We start from the raw sequence: 21058 nt of genomic DNA on the forward strand, positions 1-21058 counted from the left end.
GACCCATTTTTAATTCACAATAGAACGTAGAACAATGTTTTACCATTTCGTGAAAAATATTAACTCATTTAGAAATTGATGGCAGCAACACATCTCCAGTAAGTTGGGACAGGGCCGCGCCTGCCATTGTGTAGCATCCCCTCTTCTTTTAACAACAGTATGTAAGCGTATTGGAAGTGAGGAGACCAGCTGCTTCTTCTGATTTTTCATTTCATCATGTGCCAAATGTTTTCTATTGGTGAAAGGTCTGGACTACAGGCAGGCCAGTTTAGCACCTAAACCTCTTCTTCTGCGGAGCCATGCTGTTGTGTTGGATGCAGTGTGTGGTTTAGCATTGTCCTGCTGAAATATGCAAGGCCTTCCCTGAAAGAGACGGTCTGGATGGCAAAACCTGTATATTTCGTTCAGCATTAATGGTGCCTTCACAGATGTACAAGACACCTATGCCATGTGCACTAATACTCCCCCCATACACCATGGATGCTGTTTTTTTTAATTGTGTGCTACTTTAGATAAATGTCAATGTAAAATTGCGAAGACTGTGGATATCCCACCATCTACAGCACATAATATCATCAAAAGATTCAGAGAATCTGGAGAAATCCCCGTACACGAGGGACAAGACCATCCATCAATACTGGATGCTCGTGATCTTTGGGCCTTCAGGCGGCACTGCATTGAAAACAGGCATTCTTCTGTACTGGAATTCACTGCTTGGGCTCAGGAACACATCACTGTCTGTGAACGCAGATCGTCGTACAATCCACAAAAGCAAATCAAAGCTGTAGGGTCCAGAAACACTGCCAACTTCTCGGGGCCCAAGCTCATTTAAAATGGACTGAGGCACAGTGGAAAAGTGCCCTGTGGACCAACCAATTGAATTGTGAAATTCGTTTTGGAAATAATGGACACTGGATCCAAACTAAAGACCTCCCAGCTTGTTATTAGCACACCTGCTCATCTTTGCTTCTGAGAGATTCTGCCTCTCTAAAATGCCCTTTTTATACCCAGTTAGTTGCAAATAAATGTTTTAATTTTTTATGACAAATTACTTTTCCAGCCTTTTGTTGCTGCATCCCAACTTTTTTTTGTGTTGCTGCCACCAAGTTCTAAACGAGTTAATGTTTTTCATGAAATGGTAAAACGTCTCACTTTCAACATCTGGTTTGGGTTCTGTGTCCTATTGGCAATAAAATACGGGTCTGTGAGATTTACAAATCATTGCTTTCTGTTTCTAATTGCGTTTATTTCCATTTTACATAGCGTCCCAACTTTCTTAAAATTGGGGTTGTATATAATATGCAGTCTGAATTAGTAAGTCCTTGGCTATGGAGTGAAAATATCTACCTACAGTATGGAGTTGTGCAAACTGCAGTCAGGACAGCTGGCTATTGAGTTTTGGTCGGTTGCTTGTTCATGTGAGTTAAAAATAAAGGGACAGGCCATAAAGCACGATGGTTAACAAGCTGAAGCTAAATATATTAACCAAAGAATTTCAAGAAACTTTACAGATTGTTTTCTTATCACTATCAAGCATTTGAAAACTGTCACTTGCTTCCTATTACTAACCTGTAGTCCATGCTGAACAGACATGTTGGGGCCATTAAAAGCATCCTTCTGAAGGAGCTCATGAGACTTATTAACAGAAGAGTTACATGAAGAAAACTGCCAACCAGTAACAGTGAGGAACAGTGTGAATTACTTTGTGTTGTAATGGAGTATGTTACTTCACCCATCACTACTATTTCCAAAGTATTCTACTCATCTCTGGGAATGTCTGTTTTAGTTCATATTTTATTAGGTGCTGTTCTCATTTTGTAATTCTCTAAAATATAATGCTTAAGCGTCCGAGGGAGAAACAGCAAAGCAGTCCTGGGCCAGTATTTATAATAAGTGCTGATCTAGGATCTGATTTCTGTCTTATTTCCCCTTTTATCCTGAATGTACCGACAGAAACACACACACACACACACACACACACACACACACACACACACACACACACACTTTCTAAGCCGCTTCTCCCTCAGGGTCGCGGGGCTGACAGAAACAGATCCTAGGTATATTCTAGAACAAAGGAATTAAAAAGTAATTGTGAATGACCACATAAACTGAAAGGGAGTTAAAGGTAGATTAAGATCTTACAAACATATTTTAGTGTAATATAGTGTAACATATTTAAGTGAAAGTATTACCATTTGCAAATACTTAAAATGCTGATGGTTTTGTCAGTGCAGCCAAATGTGCCGAGTGCCTACATCAGCGCACGTTTTAAACCGTTTCATTTAGATGAGAAAAACCTAAAATCACATAAATAACAAACATAAGCATTTGTCTGTAGTTCTGTACCAGAGCAATGATGTCATTGACAAGTGGCCTTTAAAATGGTTTTGTAAAATAAGCAGAAGTTGAGTTCTCCAACATTCTCCTCACGTGCAACCAAAGTTTTTTTGGTCATTTAAGTTCTCGGGAATAAAAACTTATTACATATGTGGTAATGCAAACTTATTCCAGTGGGTTTTATTTGATGAGTGAAGTCTTCAGAATTCCAACGTGAACGTGTTTCTGTTCATATCAACATCTCACTTCACATCATTACATCATATAATGATTAAATTCAGTCAAGCTCAGTTTAGTTGCTTGATTCTCATAAATAATGATTATAACGTGACATAATGGCTTTGATGTCAATCTTTTTTACTGCACATGGATGAAAACAAATATAGCACAGGTTTTTTTGAGGGGGTACACAAGAATGAAGAGGGCTCATTTCAGTTCTTGGTCGCTTTATGAGGACTAATTCGAGCCCTGCAGCAGGGCACAGCTCTTTTCATGTGGCTCCTCAGGCTCTCATCTCTGAGGCCGTAAATGAGGGGGCTGAGAAACCGTGGCAGCAAGACGAAACAAAAGTAGTTGAAGAAAGATATGTGCTCCTGCAGCCAGTTGACATGCAGGACAATCAGGCTCTCGGTGATGGGGAAGGTGAAGGCCATCATGCTCAGCAGCAGTTGGAACCCGTGGAGCACCACAGTGTGTAGGGCCTTGCTGACCGACACGCGGTCCTGCCGCATCTTGCGAGTCTCAAGAAGGATGCGGATGTACGTGAACAGAATAACAACGGCCACCAGGGCAAAGAAGAGGCCGTTCATGACCACTTTGAATAGTGTCTGAATGGGCGAGGAGTTGAGGACTGTCATTTTGCAGAGCACTGGGGTGGACAGGACATCAACATCCGCCTTGGGCCGCATCAGAATGAAGTCCACCGTGGGCAGGATGCAGCTGACGATCCACAGACTCAGGATGATGACCCAGATTCTCTCAGGTCTCCAGGAGACTGGACGATGCAGTGGGTAGAAGATGGCCACGTAGCGCTCCAGGGACATGGCGGCCAGGATGAGTGGGCTGTTCTGGAAGGTGGCTGTGGACAAGAACAACAAGGGGGTGCAGAAGATGATGGGAAAGTTCACGTTACCCATGACAAAGAGGAAGAGCACCACGGAGAGGAGCATCTGCAGGGTGTCATTGACCAGCATGTAGGTGAACAGGATGTAGCGGGAGCTGTCGAAGAACTGTCTGTGAGAGACGAAGGTGTGCAACATCAGGAGGATGCAGTAGAGGAAGACGCAGAAGAATGGGATGACCACGCATACCTTCACAATGATGGACACGTTCTTGGTGGGTGTTGCATTGCCCGGAGGTTCAGTTAGATTTTGCATAATGCCTAAATGCTTTGCGGAGCTGTTAGTTATGAAATGCTGTAATGCAAAAGAGAAAACTGTATAGGATGAGAATACAGATAAATTGCAGTTGAGTAAATTTATCACATAATATAAAGAGATTTGTGCGATCCTGGTATAAAAAATGTGAAATGTGCATTAACACACATTGCATAGACCTTATTTTATGTTTATTTTTTCCCAATATGTTCAGCTCTGCAAATAAATAGAAACTCTGGACTTAAATGAGCAGAAAGTGGCATATTTGAGTGTGTTTTCAGTATAGAATGTGTTCAGTTATTAGCAGTTATGAGACATGCACATATATATAATCCACTTGTAATGGAAGTGTGGACATAACAAGTGGTTTTGGACCATTTATTGGTCCGTTCAGCATGAAATTTGAAATTCAATGCGATTTATAGTGTATCCTGAGTTTTCAAATTATGCAAAAAACTTAAAAAGTGTAGATACAAAGTTTTTGCATGACACCGACTAAATATATAAAAAAATATTAGTGCATCTTCGTCAGCAACCTCCTGCATTTCACGTTTTTCTCTGGTCTAAATTTGAGGACCACTTCATTAGCACAACCAAGAAAACAGCATATAATAATAGAATAATAAACTTGGCATGAGTTCAAGCATGAATACAATTCACCAGGTGAGTTCAGTTAAATGTTTGACACATAAGATAAACTGATACAACTTAAATGTGAATTCATCAAAATTGAAGCAACTCCAGTCTTACACTGCAAGAAGATCATTAGTCAATTATTTACAAAATACTAACCTTATCTACTTACCACCCAGTGTTTGTCGACAGAGGAATGAAAGGACACTGTGAGATGGGTTGGCCAGTTTTATTTATCCCATAGCAGCTGTAGCACCATAATGTGAGGTAATGAGGGGAAATGGGATCGTGCTGAAATCGGTCTAGAGTTGTTCCTCAGGGAACAGATTCATTTCATGCCATTGTCACAACACAATTCCAATATTGTTCCAAAGCATTCTCATGTTTCCAGTGTTTGCTGCCAAAACTAATAAGCTATGTTGCATTTTTTAAACATTTAGCTGCCATAAGCAATGAAGGTAGTGATTCAGAGATTTGTGAATTAAATGGTTTTTAAATTATTTATTTATTTATTTTTTGTTGGTAAAGTTTGGACTGGGGTTCAATCACCACAGGATACATGTGGGTTGCTACTACAAGAGTTTGTGAAACATTCATGATTGAGAACTATATACTGTTTGTCTTACTATGACCTTCGCTCATTATCAGCCACATGTTGTAGCGTTTTAATTACTGAGTGTATCTAATCTATTATCCAGACCTATCAGCCAAACATCAAACTTAAGGATTAAGACTGACAGCCCTGCTTCTGTGCAGGTGCAAATGGCCTAATGGTTTTGTTGGACAGCACATTTATTCCTGTTTGCACCCAGTAGCTGGTTTGGTGGCCAGAAATAATACAATGTGCAACAGGGGTGACTATCGTCAGCACAGGTAGGAAGGATTAAAATGTTTATATTACCACCTGCTCAGTAAATTCCATGTGGCATTACTAGATTCAGTCAATTTAATCACTTCCCAACTGCAACAGATGCCATTTCCTCTGGATTACAGCTACAAGCGACTATTTCTGACTGGTTTCTCAGCTTTCTGTCAAACTTGCTAGAGAGCTGTGATGGGACAGTGATTACATTTCACAACACCTCAGTGGATTGTGGCATGTACAAAGGAACCTCATCGGGCATCCGGTTTATTTTAGAATTTGAACTTGCATTTGTGAATGCAGCGATGACTGAACTTTTGGAAGAATTCCTGAGCCCATGCAGTGATATCCGCTACAGGGCTGTGTCTGTTTTTAACGCAGTGCTGCTTGAGGGCCTGAAGATCACAGGTGGCCAATGTTGGTTTTTGGCCATGATCCTTGCATACAAAGATTTCTCTGGATTCTCAGAATCTTTTAGAGAGATTATGTACCGTAGATGATGAAACAATACTGTTTACATCTATTACTACACAGAGTAATATTGTTTACTGTTTACTGTTTACATCTGTTTTCATCTGTCACTTGATGCACTTTATGAACAGCTGCTCCACTTATTTGTACATACGCACGTGTAACTTTAATCTTATTTCAACATTGTACACTGTACACTTTTTTTGCTTTTACCTTTTACTACGATTTTTTTTAGTTATTCTTATATTTTCTTTTTGTTATTCTCTTAAGAGTTTATATGGTGAACGGAGGAACAGCAAAGTAAGAATTTCATTGTACAGTGCAACTGACTGTTCTGCTGTGTACATGACAATAAAACTCTTGAATCTTGAATGAAAAGCAAAAGTTCTTTGCTATTTTATATTGAGAAACGTTGTTATACTATTCGCTCGTGCAGTCTTTCAAAGAGTGATGAACCCCTTCTCTGTGTCCTCTCTAGGATGTTTTTTGTTATTGACCTGTTGCCGGTTATCCAGTGTTTTTTAGCATTAAACAGCTTCAGACTTTCTTTGACCCTTTACCAAAATGGCACCAAATTGAAAAATGGCCATATATTTTTCCAAATACCAGTAAATTTTTTCAGTATCAACATTTAACATGTTGTCTTTGTACTATTTTCAAATAAATATAGGACTTAAATCATTTGCACATCATTGCATTCTGTTTTTATTTACATTTGGTACAGCGTCCCAACTTTTTTGGAAACGTCAGCTTCCGTTTATCAAGTTAATTTTGTGTCAAAAGTTTCAAATAAACTTTTTCAAAAAGATTTCTACTCATTTTCACTCATTTTAGTGTAAATATATTACATGTTCCCTGCGATGGACTGGTGACCTGTCCAGGGTGTATCCTGTCTTCCGCCCAATGACCACTGGGATAGGCTCCAGCACCCCCCGCGACCCTGAGGGAGAAGCGGCTTAGAAGATGGATGGATGGATGACATGTTCCACTAGTTTTGCTTAGATTTTTTTTTAATTAGTTGATTTTGCTGATATTTTTTGCTCTGACATGTTTTCACAGGTTTTTTTCACAAGATGCTGAGATTTTCGTTGGGGGTGACGAGGATGGACAAGATTAGAAATGAGCAGATCAGAGGGACGGTGAAGATGGAGCAGTTTGGAGATAAAGCCAGAGAGGCCAGGTTGAGATGGTTTGGACATGTGTTGAGGAGGAATAGTGGATATATTGGGCAAAGAATGTTGGAGATGGAGCTGCTGGGCAGAAGGAGAAGAGGTAGACCTCAGAGAAGGTTTATGGATGTAGTGAAGGTGGACATGGAGATGGTTGGTGTGAAAGTAGAGGAGGCAGTGGATAGGGCGAGATGGAGGCAGATGATCCGCTGTGGCGACCCCTAAAAGGAGCACCTGAAAGAAGAAGAAGATAAAGAACTGCTTAATCATGCAGGGCTATTGGTCATCAGAAGCAGGAAATGTGCTGAAAGAGCCCAGAAGCAAAAAATATATCAGCAAAAAGGAAACAATGAAATCAAAGACTGGCAAAATGAGTTAAGATTTTATATAAAAATGAGTAGGAATGAGTAATAATCTTTCTGAAAAATTTAGTTTAACTCTATTTGCATTTGCACCATCAGGACATTTTATTATCCACACTTTGCTTGTGGATTTAATTTTTTCATTTGAAAATTGTGGCGTGAAATGAACTCCATTTACACTGGAACACACATTTTTTCCACAACTAGAAAAGCAGAGCTCTTTGACTGTGTGTGTTACTGCATTTCTCACTTCCCTGCGAAATCCTGGGCTTAATATGCACTACAGTCCACACTCTGCAGTACAGCATTTTACCACTAGAGGACAGCCAATGTAGAACAACAGTCAGTGGTCACGTGGGTGTTGCTTGGTTGTAAACCTTTATTTGCATTAAGACGTGTAAATATTAGTTGTTTTTTGTGTTTTCTTTTACTTGCACACTATTTTGGTCTTTCATATTGAATGTTTGTGTTAATTAACTTACAATTGAGAAGCTTTTCTACTGAATCAGATGTGACCATGCAGTATATAAACTGTATATATAAGTGATTAAGAAAACCCTTATTAGTCCCACAACAAGGAAATTCCACCTCCGCATTTAACCCATCCGTGAAGTGAAACATCACATACACACTAGTGAGCACACACACACTAGGGGGCAGTGAGCACACTTGCCCGGAGCGGTGGGCAGCCCAATCCACGGCACCCGGGGAGCAGTTGGGGGTTAGGTGTCTTGCTCAAGGACACCTCAGTCATGTGCTGTCGGCTCTGGGGATCGAACCGGCGACCTTCCGGTCACGAGGCTGGATCCCTAACCTCCAGCCCACTACTGCCCTATATATATAGACTGTACATAAAGTTACATTCAAAAATACAAAGATATGCCCTGGCTGTCTGAAAGGGTTAATGTAGATATATCAGTATTAAGATCTGAAATTCAAAAGCAGTAATGTGCAGAGTAAGATACAGTCTATTCAAATACCACTGAAAGGGGAATGTGACCGATTTTTCAAAATACCTGCATGATTCAATCGTTCAGACGTAAACAAAGTCATTCTGAGTGGTTTGATGTAAAACTGGTTCATTGTAGAAAACGGTTCCACAGATTTCTTTACAGCGGAAAACTAGGAACCAGGAGTTGTGATGTCTTCAACACGAATTTAGTCATTTTATTTACTAACAAGCATTAAAACCATATCTTCTGAGTTTATGTTATATGTATGTTATATGTTATCAGTATGTTATACTGATAATGGTAAAATGGTGGTTAATATGATAAGTGAGGTAATCCTTTTTGGGGAGGATTTTGACCTAGAAAAAATTAGGCTGAACTCTTACCTGAAAACCATTGAAAAACACCTTGTCAGGCATCACACACTGTATTTATAACCATTTCAGGTAACGTCTTCTCAGGAGCTCTTAAAGACACAACACACTTTGGATATCTGGTTCCTATCACTGCCACTATGAACTTTATTGAGTTTTTCTGAAATGCAGCATTTCATGTCAAACCACTCTGAATGACTTTGTTTACATCCTGACATTTTGAAAATCCAGATTTCCCCTTTATTTTTAATTATGAACACATGCACTGAATGGTATTATGGGACATTCATCTACAATCATCAGATGTTTATGATTACTCAACATTAATTCTTAAAATGTTAGATATGGACTCTTTGGTCATATTAGAGATCATGTTTGTACATTGAATCATTGTGATATGAATCATTCAACTGAATTGGTTCAAAGTCTGAAAACGTATTTTGGACATTTTTACCTGACTTGGACGTTAGATTAAAAATCTTTTTGCTTTGAGTGACTATATACTGTAATATTTTTCTTTAAATAAATTATTGATTATTCCATTTTGTCACTACAAATGCAGAAATAAACACAGTTATAATAACACAGTTTTTGGAAGTGACAATTTTTTCCTAATTTTAAGCAGAACTCAAAGACCTTAGCCAGTACATGTCTAGCAAACACAGCTTTGAACAGTTGGACACACATAAAATAATAATATTTTCTTTAAAACACAAAAACAGTTGCAGAAAATGTGTTTTGGTGGTAAAAATTGTTACAAAATGCTACATACTGATTTTTTGATTTACATATTTATAAAACAGTGAGATCTAACTGCTCGTCATGTAGCCAGGAGGGAAGACGGGGACCTGTGGACTATTGCACTATGGACTATGGAGTCTTTGTGTTTCAGTAGTGACCTGAAAACATGGGAAACCCTTTTTTTGGATATATATTTTTTTTCATTTAAATGTTAAACAGAGCAAAAAAAAAACAAAAAAACAGAAACAAGTTCAATATTATTTAAGTTGGAATTTAAAGGTTAGGGTTTGGGACCCACAACTTCCAACACAAAGTATCATAAGTAGTGATTTTGCAGCTTATTTTAGCTGCAGTCACTGCCTTGAGTTGAAACAGATCATAACATAATCATTGTAAGTATCTAGAGTCTGAATACTTCTAAAAATGTTCTTTTTAAACATTTTTTAAATTTTAAACACCATTTAGAAGTATGGTCCTCAAAAATCATGGTAAAGAATTTAACATGCAAAATAAAAGTGAAAAGTTTCTGAAGAGGGCAGTAAACGTCTTTCCGAGGTCATTAATTATTAACTGACACCTCTGTGGTTTGGCCTAACTGCAGTATTTGTTCTGTGTGGCAAACAGGGTTGCTTTTAGACCGTGCTTTAGACATGAAACAAGCTTGTCCAGTCTGTTATGCGTCACTCATGAGGACAGAAAGCGATGCTGTACACAACCACCAGTTTGCTGTAGTGTGTTGAACCTGCTGGCAGAGGAGAAAAAAGACATTTGAGCCAAGAATGGAGACGATGTAATCAAATCTACTCACAGAAGAAAGTTGATAGTCAGCTAACCTGCTTCTGTGTCACCAGAAAAAACTGTATGCTTTTTGTATTTGCCAAGTCTTCATACTAATGTATACTGAAGTCTTGCAGGTCTTTTACAAGGAATTACATTTTAAATATTGTCAGTGTCCAGACAAACCAAGCAAACCAAACACCCCAAGAAACTTGACTTTTTATTTTGCTGCATTATTTGAGCACAGCAGCAGTCCTTTACATTTTGTGAACGTTTTCATGACTGAAATGTTCCAGAATGTAAGGGTTCAGCCTGCAACGCCTGCCACCAGCAGAGGGCGTCGGCAGCAGGGCACCCAGCCCGCGCCACCTGCGGCCAGCAGAGGGCGACAGCGGCAAGGTGCCGGCAATCAAGACTAAATTGACGCACCTGAAAGCCCTCGTAGGTTATATAAGGTTCTGGCAAACACCAATGTTTGTCCCACCTTTGTAGAGGGGTGACCGGTACGGCTCTTAGTCAATTAACAAAGGGAAAAGAACAGAAAAGGAAAGAAAAGAACTGAACAGAGAAAGATCAAGAAAAAAAAAGAAAAGAAATCCAAGCCTCAAAAGGTGTTTACTCTACGAGCAAACACAACAAGCAATGCCCGATTTCACCTTTCTCAGTATCTTTTGTTGGAGCTCGTTGTCCGTGACGTCTCTTTGGTTTGCCCTTTACTTCAGGGTCCCTTTCCACCTTCCTCAGGCCGCCTTGCCCATCGTCACTCGCTCACGTGGCGCAGTGACCCTAACGGTGCCGGTTCGAACCTCGGTGCGGGCGCTTCTTCAGTGGTGGCGGCGACTGTTTTGCATTACGTTTTTGTTTTTGCTGGGCTTCAGTTCTGCGCTTGGGTCCACCTCCCCGCCGTCCCGTAATACAGAATTGCTGGAAATAAAATCTCTACGCTAAGGCCCAATCCCGTTTCAGCCCTTGCCCCTGCCACTTAACCCTGAGCCCTCTGTTTTGCATGTACACGTCTAGGAGTGGGGCGCCCCAGTTTTTGTTGAGATAGAGGGGTAGTTAAGGTGAAGTGTTGCGGCTATATGGCCTCCAAACGGAGGTTTTTCAGAAGCTTTTCAGAGATTTTCTGGCTAAAGCAGACCTGGAGAAACTCATCCATGCCTTTGTTTCTAGTATTGTTTGTTTAGCTCAGTTTAATCCACTTTTATCCTGTAACGGCCTCATTCATTTAACTTCTTTTATATCTATTGTTTTAATCATGTTTCTTATTTTTATTCTAATTTTTTATCTCCTTCTTTTAAATTTGATTAACTTCTTTTAAATCTATTGTTTTAATTGTTTTTTTTTTTTTTTATTTACATAAATTTTATTTTATTTACATTAATTACATTTTTCTGTATTTTTTCATTTGTAAAGCACTTTGAATGACCGTTGTGTATGAAAGGTGCTATATAAATAAACTTGCCTTGCCTTGAACAGTGTTATCAGGAAAACAAGAAAAACCGGTAAGATGGCTGTGACCAAAGTAACCCACGAATGTGCGAATTTTCTCTGTTAAATTACGATAACCACTGTTTTATCTTAGTTTAATGTTGTTTCAATGAATTATGGTCATTATGAAGAAAACGAGCACAAACAATTGCTAATAGCATGCTAAAGTCTTGGTAGCTAGCTAGCTAACTTTCCTGTTCCACCTTAAATGGTCCAGCAGTTCAGACGCCTGAAGCACCAGAATGTAACTGCTGCACCATTTAAGGTGGAGCGGGAAGAAACGAGAAGCTGGAGAATAGCTGACTTCAGCTTTGTATCACCAAATAATTAGCGGTGGGTGAAGGTAAATAATTGTCTTAAACCCCCTCTTTGAAAGCATATGATGCCCTAAATGTCCATAAAGTCCAGCAGTGAGGTCACTGAACTTTATCCATTGCCGTCACTGAAGACGGGTCGGTCGCCTACGGAGCACCGCTAGTGGCCTGTTAATGAAGCGATGCTGTTGGGTTTTTTATTTGAGGGTTGACCCATTTCATAGGGTTCAAGATTTCAACCACTACCCCTCGTAACTCAGCTCCAAGGGGTTGGGGTGACACTCGAGAACAAGGGGTAGGAGTAAAAAGAAGAAATGGGATTGGGCCTTAAGTCAAGAATGTTTTTGGCGTCTGCTGTTAGTGATGGACGTTTTAAAGCCGGACAAGTTACCATTACTGGACAATGGATGTCTATAATTACCACTAAGTTAATTACCACTTTACTGAGTTTTCACCTTAGTTTTCCTTTTAACATGCAGGTGAAGTTCTAATTCTAAGATTAGACATACAGACTTTGACACACTGTGGCATTTCCTTTTTGCCACCCTGCCGTGCTGTCGGGCTGTTCAGAATACATTGTGATACAGTTCAAATGATCCTAAAATGCGTGGTGTTGTGCTGTCACAACCAGTAAATACTGAAGTTTTTATTCATAATTTTGTTCAACTTTGACTGTATCAAAAGCATAAAACCTAATGAACAAAACGTTCAGACTGTAGTCTACTGATGGCTAGTTGAGCATGTCCTGTGTGGCTAATTACATGTAATTAAGCAGGCTCTAAATTATTAAACAAACTCTCTCTTATGCAAATATATAATTAGATGTTCTATTTACAGTTTGGAAAGCCACTGATGTGGAAAATGCCTCTAAGGATTGCTTGGTAATATGAGACTCGGCACACCATCTGTTTCCCTTTGATAATTAGACGAAAGCAGAATACATAACAAATGCTCATTTAATGACTCTTTGCTCTGATTAGACCCCAAGGAGAATAACCCCACATCTCTTATCAACATTACATAATTCTCTTGTAAACATGTTGATGCACTGTTTGCTCACAGAACATCTTGCAATCCTCTAGACAGAACAGTGTTTATTACAGATATTGTTTGTTTTTTTATTTTAATCTACTGAAGTGTTAAAATAATCATCTACATTAGAAAAACAATCCATGTACAATATTTACTTATAAAATGATGGGTGCTATGATGTTTTTGATGCTGGCTGCTGGTATATTTTTACACTATATTTATATACGTTTACACTGATTTCTCAAAATGCACTGATCATTCAGTACTAGGTTACCATTCTCATGATCTCTCTTCAAAATCCTAAAACAGATAAAGAATTCATGTCATTTTAATTGTTTTTAATTGTGTACATTTAGGTTTAAATATTCTTCTAGGTTTCTGATGCTGTTTTGAGAGCCACCACACTTACACTAAAACTCAGTTAGTTGGTTATGTGGGCAGAGAAATATAGGTGGACACCCCTTTAGCATATTTTAGTTGATAATTAGGATCAATTAAACTAGACACACCCAGGCTTGATTACTACTGATAACCCTGCTGAATATCAACGTCACTGAAACATAACCTTTCCAGCAATGTGAAAAATGGCTAAACAAGGAGTTCACGATGCCAAGACCAAATAAAAACTTGAGAAGAATTTGGGTGGTGGTTCATCCTCAGCACTGCAGTAACACTGACGTGGTGTTGGTGTGTTGTGCTGGTACAAGTGGATCAGACACAGCAGTGCTGCTGGAGTATTTAAACACCTCAGTGTCACTGCTGGACTGAGAATAGTCCACCAACGAAAAATATTCAGCCACCAGCGTCCTGTGGGCAGCGTCTTGTGACCACTGATGAAGGACTAGAGGATGACCAACACAAACTGTGCTGCAGCAGATGAGCTGTCGTCTCTGACTTTACATCTACAAAGAGGACTGACAAGGTAGGACTGTCTAATAGAGTGGTCAGTGAGTGGACACGGTGTTTAAAAACTCCAGCAGCACTGCTGTGTCTGATCCACTTGCACCAGCACAACACACCACCACCACGTCAGTGTGCTGAGAATCACCCACTTAGTAAATGCTCTGTCAGGCTCCGTGGGGGTCCTGACCACTGAAGAACAGGGTAAAAGGGGGCCAACAGAGTATCAGAGAAACAGATGGACTACAGTCTGTAACTGTAGAACTACAGAGTGCAGCTATACAGTAAGTGGAGCTGATAAGATGAGCACAGATAGAAGGTCATTATGTTATGCCTGATCGGTGTATAATGGTCTGGTTAAAATAAACAAAAGCCATTTCTAAGGCTCTGGAACTCAAACAAACCACAGTAAGAACTATTATATCCAAATAGGGGTGAATCTTCCCAGAAGTGGCCAATTTACCAGAGTTCCTCCAAGAGAACAGCAATGACTCATCCAGGAAGTCACAAAAGAACCCAGCCTACCATCTAAGGAACTGCAGGCCTCACTCCACTCTGAAAGGGTCAGCTTTCATGATTCCACCATTAGAAAGAGATTGGACAATAATGGTATCCATGTAAGAGTAGTAAGACAACCACTGCTAGCAAACATGAAGATTTGCCAGAAAACATCTTGACCCCAAAGCCTTTTGGAATAAAACCCCCAATTCCAGTGAAGTTGGGACGTTGTGTAAAACATAAATAAAAACAGAATACTGAAGACCTTCGACCCCTCAGGCGGCACTGCATTAAAAACCCACATCATTCTGTAACGGATATTCCCACATGGGTTCAGGAACACTTCGGAAAACCACCGTCAGTGAACTCAGTTCGTCGCTCCATCTACAAGTGCAAGTTAAAACTCTGCCATGCAAAGCGAAGCCACATATCAACACCACCCAGAAACGCTGCCGGCTTCTCTGGGCCGAGCTCATCTGAGATGGACTGACGCAGAGTGGAAAAGTGTCCTGTGGTCTGACGCGTCCACATTTCACACTGTTTCTGGAAATCATGGACGTCGTGTCCTCCGGGCCAAAGAGGAAAGGACTGTCCGGATTGTTATCAGTGCAAAGTTCAAAAGCCAGCATCTCTGATGGTGTGGGGGGGGGGGGGGGGTGTTAGTGCCCATGGCAGGGGTAACCTGCACATCTGTGAAGGCCCCATTAATGCTGAAAGGTCCATACAGGTTTTGGAGCAACATCTGCTGCCATCCAAGCAGCGTCTTTTTCAGGGACGTCCTGCTTATTTCAGCAAGACGATGCCAAGCCACATTCTGCACGTGTTACAACAGCGTGGCTTCGTAGTAAAAGAGTGCGGGTACTAGACTGGCCTGCCTGCAGTCCAGACCGTCTCCCATTGAAAATGTGTGGCACATTATGAAGCTCAAAATACGACAGCGGAGACCCCGGACTGCTGAGCAGCTGAAGCTGGACATCAAGCAGGAATGGGAAAGAATTCCACCTACAAAGCTTCAACAATCAGTGTCCTCAGTTCCCAAACGCTTATTGAGTGTTAAAGGAAAGGTGATGTAACACAGTGGGAAACACGCCCCTGTCCCAACTTCTCTGGAATGTGTTGCAGACATCAAATTCAAAATGAGTGAATATTTGCAAAAAACAATAAAGTTTATCTGTTTGAACATTAAATATCTCGTCTTTGTAGTGGATTCAATTGAATGTAGGTTGAAAAGGATTTACAAATCATCGTATTCTGTTTTTATTTATGTTTTACTCAACATCCCAACTTCATTGGAATTGGGGTTGTAATGTTCTGTGGACTGATGAGTCAAAAGTGGAACTTTTTGGAAGACAGGGGTCCCGATACACCTGGAATCAAGCTAACACAACATTCCACAATTAGAACATCATATCAACGGTCAAATGTAGTGGTAGTGTGATGGTGTGGGGCTGCATGGCTGCTTCAGGTTCTGGGTGACTTGTCATAATTGACGGATCCGTGAATTTTGCGCTCTCACAAAAATCCTGCAGGAGAATGTCATCATCAGCCTGTGATCTGAAACATAAGTGCAACTAGGTTATACAGCAAGACAATGATCTGAAGCAGAAGCATGTCCACCTCTGAATGGCTCAAAAAGTAAAAGGTTTAAGTGGCCTTCTCAAAGTCCTGACTTGAACCTCATGAAGATGCTGTGTTATAACCTTAAATAAGCTCATGCTTGAAAGCTCTCGAATGTGGCTGAATAAAAAATAATTTGCAAAGAAGAGTGGGCCTACATTTCCCCACAGCTTTGAAAAATGACTGATGCCCAGATTTAGAAAGTGTCCGGGTGCAGTTGTGACAACCGGTTTTGGGAGCAATTGCTTTTTCACATATAACAGGTGTGGCCAAAGTTCTTTTCTTCAAAAAATAAAAGAATAGGAAACTATTTGGTCTGACAGGAGCAGAAAAATAGAGAAAATAGAGAAAAAAAGTATGTATGTACATTACAGCACCAGTCTTGTCTTCACTAATTGAGGGCAAAATCCATAGATATTGTAAAGACAGTGCATTTTTGCTTGCTTGCTGCTTGAAGGCTTCTGTTAGTGTCTATGTAAATACTAGCCTGGAAACCACAGCAATTCTTGATAGTGCGATTCAACTAGGTTCTTTTTAGTGCCAGGAATTGTGATAATGTTAATACATGTAAAAACTTCTAAAGATTAAGAGACCCTTATTAGTCCCACAACGGGGAAATTTCACCTTCGCCTTTAACCCATCCATGAAGTGAAACACCACATACACACTAGTGAGCGCACACACTCTAGGGGGCAGTGAGCACACTTGCCCGGAGCGGTGGGCAGCCCAATCCACAGCGCCCGGGGAGCAATTGGGGGTTGGATGTCTTGCTCAAGGGCACCTCAGTCATGTGCTGTCGGCTCTGGGGATTGAACCGGCGATCCTCCAGTCATGAGGCTGGTTCCCTGACCTCCAGCCCACGACTGCCCTAAAGCTGTAGCATAATGATGGCACTGGCACAAGGGTAAAGTTTCTAAAGTTTATACTGTCCAAAAATGCCATTCCACTCTGCCATTGCACACTTGAAACAAGAATAACTGTTTATAAGAAATGCCGAGATGTCTTACTGAAAATTCCCGTACAAGTAAAAGCTGGAAAGGCTGTAGACTTTTTTTAATTCATCACTGTTGGCAGAGGACAGGAAATTAAAATCTAGCACAGAGATTCAGCTTGTTTGCTTTTTCGATACAGCAATGTAACCGTAATTACTTTTAAAATATGGAAGTCAACTGAAATACACAGCACAGCTGTTTTGTTCATAGGTATAAATGTGCTTCAGAATGCCATTCACCTGACTTTGAGTTCTTTATGTGGCAAAAAAGGTTTTTCATAATTCGTTGCTGAAGTCCAATAAGAAGTGGATCTCACTCCTTGTAGTAAACTTCTCCCTGCCATCTCACCACAGGAAGGATTCTTTGCTTGTCAAGAGAGGTTTATCACCTGCAGGTGCTGCTCTGCGGGCTCTTTCTATAATGATTGGAGATGCAATGGAGTTATCATGTTCAAGGGCTTCAGGAATTATCCACTCCAGGAAAGAAACAATATCATTGCCTTCACGTTTCTGCCATGATTACCTTCACAATTGTCACACAATTTAGACGTTGGATTTCCTACTTCACTCCTCCAGGTTTTGGTGTCTCTCCCGTGGGCAAGCCAGCTCCTTTTCCAATATGAATGCCACTGAGTGTCTTCTGATTATCCTACTCGCTTTGTCAAGCCTTCTGATGATGTTTATCACTTCCCAGAGCATCTGGAGTGAGATTTTCTTTGGTCGGTTCATCCGTAATGCTCTTATTAGCTGCAGACTTGGGCATGGTTTTCTTTGACATATGATAGTAAATTATATTTGGCCATGCAACACTGGAAAACACTTCACACATTCTGGAAGCAGTAGCCAGGATTTAGACTGAATTAATACAGGATGTTTAGCAAAACATTAAGACAAGTCAAGGCAGCTCACAGTAATGCATCAAGTGACTCCTCAGATAGAAGATTTCAAAAATGGACCATGTCTGCCATAATTTGACTATCACATAGCATGTAATACTATCAAATGCACTATACAAATTCATGCATGACTGCCCCCACCATCCTGTTGCATGTCACACACTAAGGCTTACGAGTCAGTGATGTCAACAATTGAATATTAAAATGAGTCTAGTTAACCTTATATATGCGCTTATCCAAAATCTGTTATTTGGCAAACTCTATTACTGCAGGTAATGCATTAATGAAGCAAAGAGCTTTGATATTATATTAACGTACTTTCATAACATAAATGTATATATGGTTATGCTAACGTAAGTGGTATTTCTCAGAATTATACCATATTTTCAGCTGTAATTCTTGTGCATTCTAGTGTTTAATGGTTTATATTGCTGGTAGAGGTGCCTTCAATTTTTTTCCTCTTTAGCATTTCGTTTTTCTTCTAGATATGTGCACAGCAGAGTGTAACAGCAGTCAGACTACGAACAGCAGCAGTCACCAGTTGCAACTGGTCAGTTCTGTCCCATTGCGGAAGGATTTGTCCCTGGCCATGACTCAGATTTTTGTGTGGCCTTTTGTTTACATCAACTTCCTCATGCTTTTCACCTTCTACAGCAAACAGTCCTTCAGAACTGAGACACGTTACATACTGTTCGCCCACACCTTACTGACTGATGTGATTTTTCTTATACTGACAGATTTAGTGGTCATTCTCTCCTACAGCTCTGTGCTGATGCCGATGGCATTCTGTATTCCATTATGCATGCTCATGGAGACGGTCTCATCATGCACACCTCTAACCATCACTGCAATGTGTGTGGAGCGCTATGTGGCCATCTGCATGCCACTGAGACACAGTGCTATATCCACCACCAGCAGAACTCTTACTGCTATCCTTATCATCTGGATCATAAGCTCCATAAAGCCATTTGTGGATGTGTTTATCCTTGTTGCAACAGTCTCAAAGGAATATTTTTTAGAGCCTACCTTCTGCCATTATGAGATCATGACGCCAGAGCAATGGCACCGTTTAATGAGAGGAATTTTGTACATTATTTCTTTTAGCATAATTTTATTCATTGAGTTCTTTTGCTATTTGATGATTGTGCTCGCTGCCCGGGCGGCCTCTGTTGACAAGAAGTCAGCAGGCAAAGGTCTGCGCACCATCTCACTGCATATGCTTCAGCTTATCCTTTGCACAATTGAGATTATTTGTCCCTACATTGAAGCAGTAGTCATACAGATAGATATTGAGTTATATCTGTCAGTCCGCTCTTTCAACTTTTTCACATTTAATGTCATTGCCAGGGCTGTCAGTCCACTTGTCTATGGACTAAGAGATGAGAAATTTTATGCTGCGCTCTCATACTATGTCAGATGTAGACAAAATCACATCTCCTCTGAAAACAGAGAACCAGATCCATAAAAGCCCTCCAAAAACAAACTGCTGTAAGACTGTGAGCCTTCTAGAAATGTACTTGCTGTGCTTGTTAAATACTTACCTAAGCGTTTAATTGAATATGCATAGACCTGTTGTGTGAAACAGAATTTCATATCATTAGTTTGCCAGATTTAGAAGGGTTTTTAATGGTAAATTAGCATTTACTGTATAATTTGCTTCAACCTTCCAGAAATATGAAACAATGAAACACATGTACCACAATCAACCGTGTTTTATCCTACATGTTAGCAGTTCAGTGAATTGGGTCTTTGAAGTGGGACTGTTAAATTATCTTGCAAGTGCCTGATCAAAAAATAATCCTTCTGAAGCATTCCCACCCTGAATTTGTGTTTGTCATTGCCTGCAACTGTCTTTCCTCATTCATAATTGTTTTTGAGCATGTACTATATTTGCATCTGTATATGTGGTTTTTACAGTTACTTTATCACTGTCCAAAAAAATAAGTATATCCACGTTTTGCAAGTCAAATTTTTTTTCTGCATATTTTCAGCACAGTGCTTTACACTGCGTGAAAATTTCACTGTGATTAGACTAATGGAATGGATCCAGAATTGCTTGGAATAAAATATTCTTACATTAACTTGCATTAAAATTAAAGAATGTTTCTGCTCTCATCTGCACAGTTGCCATTTCTTTTGTTTTTCTTTGGATGGTGAAGATGCAACTTATGTTATGAAGCAAATGTGGTATACAACATGAAATCCTCCATTATAATAGCAAAAAAATGGTTATAACACCTTGCCATTGGTTATGACACCTCTTATAATCATACTCAAAGTGTAGTGATGTGTAACATGTAATATTCTCAATGTGATATTATTATAGTTGTCAGGCTACAGAAATGTCCTATAGCCTGTTTACCTTGAGCCTGTGGGACAAAAACTGATCTTTGATTTGTTACGGTCTTCTTTTCTTTGTTTTGAACTCATATAGAAACACCTACATGGCATTTTTTTGTGTTTCCATACAGTTTTGTGTATTTCTGAACATTTTGAGTCTACATTGGACATAAACTGAGAGTATTATAACCCATGAATGAAGTTTGAAGACTTTAACAGTTCTCATCTAGATTAGTACAACAATAAATGAGAAAAATAATCCTTTAAGTTGTCAAGATAAGGTTTGCTTCATCATATAGAGTTATAACAGAATATTCTGGGACTCTTTTGAGTGAATCTTCCTGTGTATATATATGATTAAATGTATGTATATACAATGTGTGTGAATGTGTATGTCTGTCTGTCTGCCTTGTGATGTACTGGCAGCTTGTCCAGGGTGTATCCTGCCTTCTGCCTGATGACAGCTGGGATAGGCTCCAGCACCCTTCCGCAACCCTGAGGGAGAAGCAGCTTAGAAAGTGTGTATGTGTGTATATACAATGCATATACAATGTATATTTGTATGTACCTACAAAGCCATTTCTATGGGACTTAAGTGAACCACATTGAGAGCCATTATCTCCAAATGGAGAAAACAGTGGTGAATTTTTCCAGAAGTGGCCAGCTGACCAGAATTCCTCCAAATGAACAGCAATGAGTCTCACAAAAGAATCCAGATGAACATTTTAGGAACTGCAGGCCTCACTCGGCTCAGATAAGGTCAACATCCATGATTTCACCATTACAGCGAGGCAAAATGGGCAAAAAAGACAGATGAGCCAATAGCAGAACTTTTTCAAAGACAAGGGTCCCATTACTTTTGCCATATAGTTAATGCAACATTCCACAATAAGAACATATCCATATCCTATCTGTGCAGAAAGG

The 21058-nt window shown here is 39.9% G+C and overlaps 2 protein-coding genes across 2 annotated transcripts; one reads left to right on the forward strand and one right to left on the reverse strand.

Moving 5' to 3' along the window:
- Nucleotides 1-2771: 2771 nt before the first annotated feature.
- On the reverse strand, nucleotides 2772-3847 carry or129-1 (odorant receptor, family H, subfamily 129, member 1). Its single transcript, XM_017682130.2, has one exon. It carries the CDS (start codon nucleotides 3714-3716, stop codon nucleotides 2772-2774), a length of 945 nt encoding a protein of 314 aa, XP_017537619.1. The 5' UTR covers nucleotides 3717-3847.
- Nucleotides 3848-18281: 14434 nt separating this feature from the next.
- On the forward strand, nucleotides 18282-19259 carry LOC108410843 (odorant receptor 131-2-like). Its single transcript, XM_017682129.1, has one exon. It carries the CDS (start codon nucleotides 18282-18284, stop codon nucleotides 19257-19259), a length of 978 nt encoding a protein of 325 aa, XP_017537618.1.
- The last annotated feature ends 1799 nt before the right edge of the window (nucleotides 19260-21058 follow it).

The sequence above is a fragment of the Pygocentrus nattereri genome, chromosome 17 (assembly GCF_015220715.1).
Source record: "Pygocentrus nattereri isolate fPygNat1 chromosome 17, fPygNat1.pri, whole genome shotgun sequence".
Lineage (NCBI taxonomy): Eukaryota > Metazoa > Chordata > Actinopteri > Characiformes > Serrasalmidae > Pygocentrus > Pygocentrus nattereri.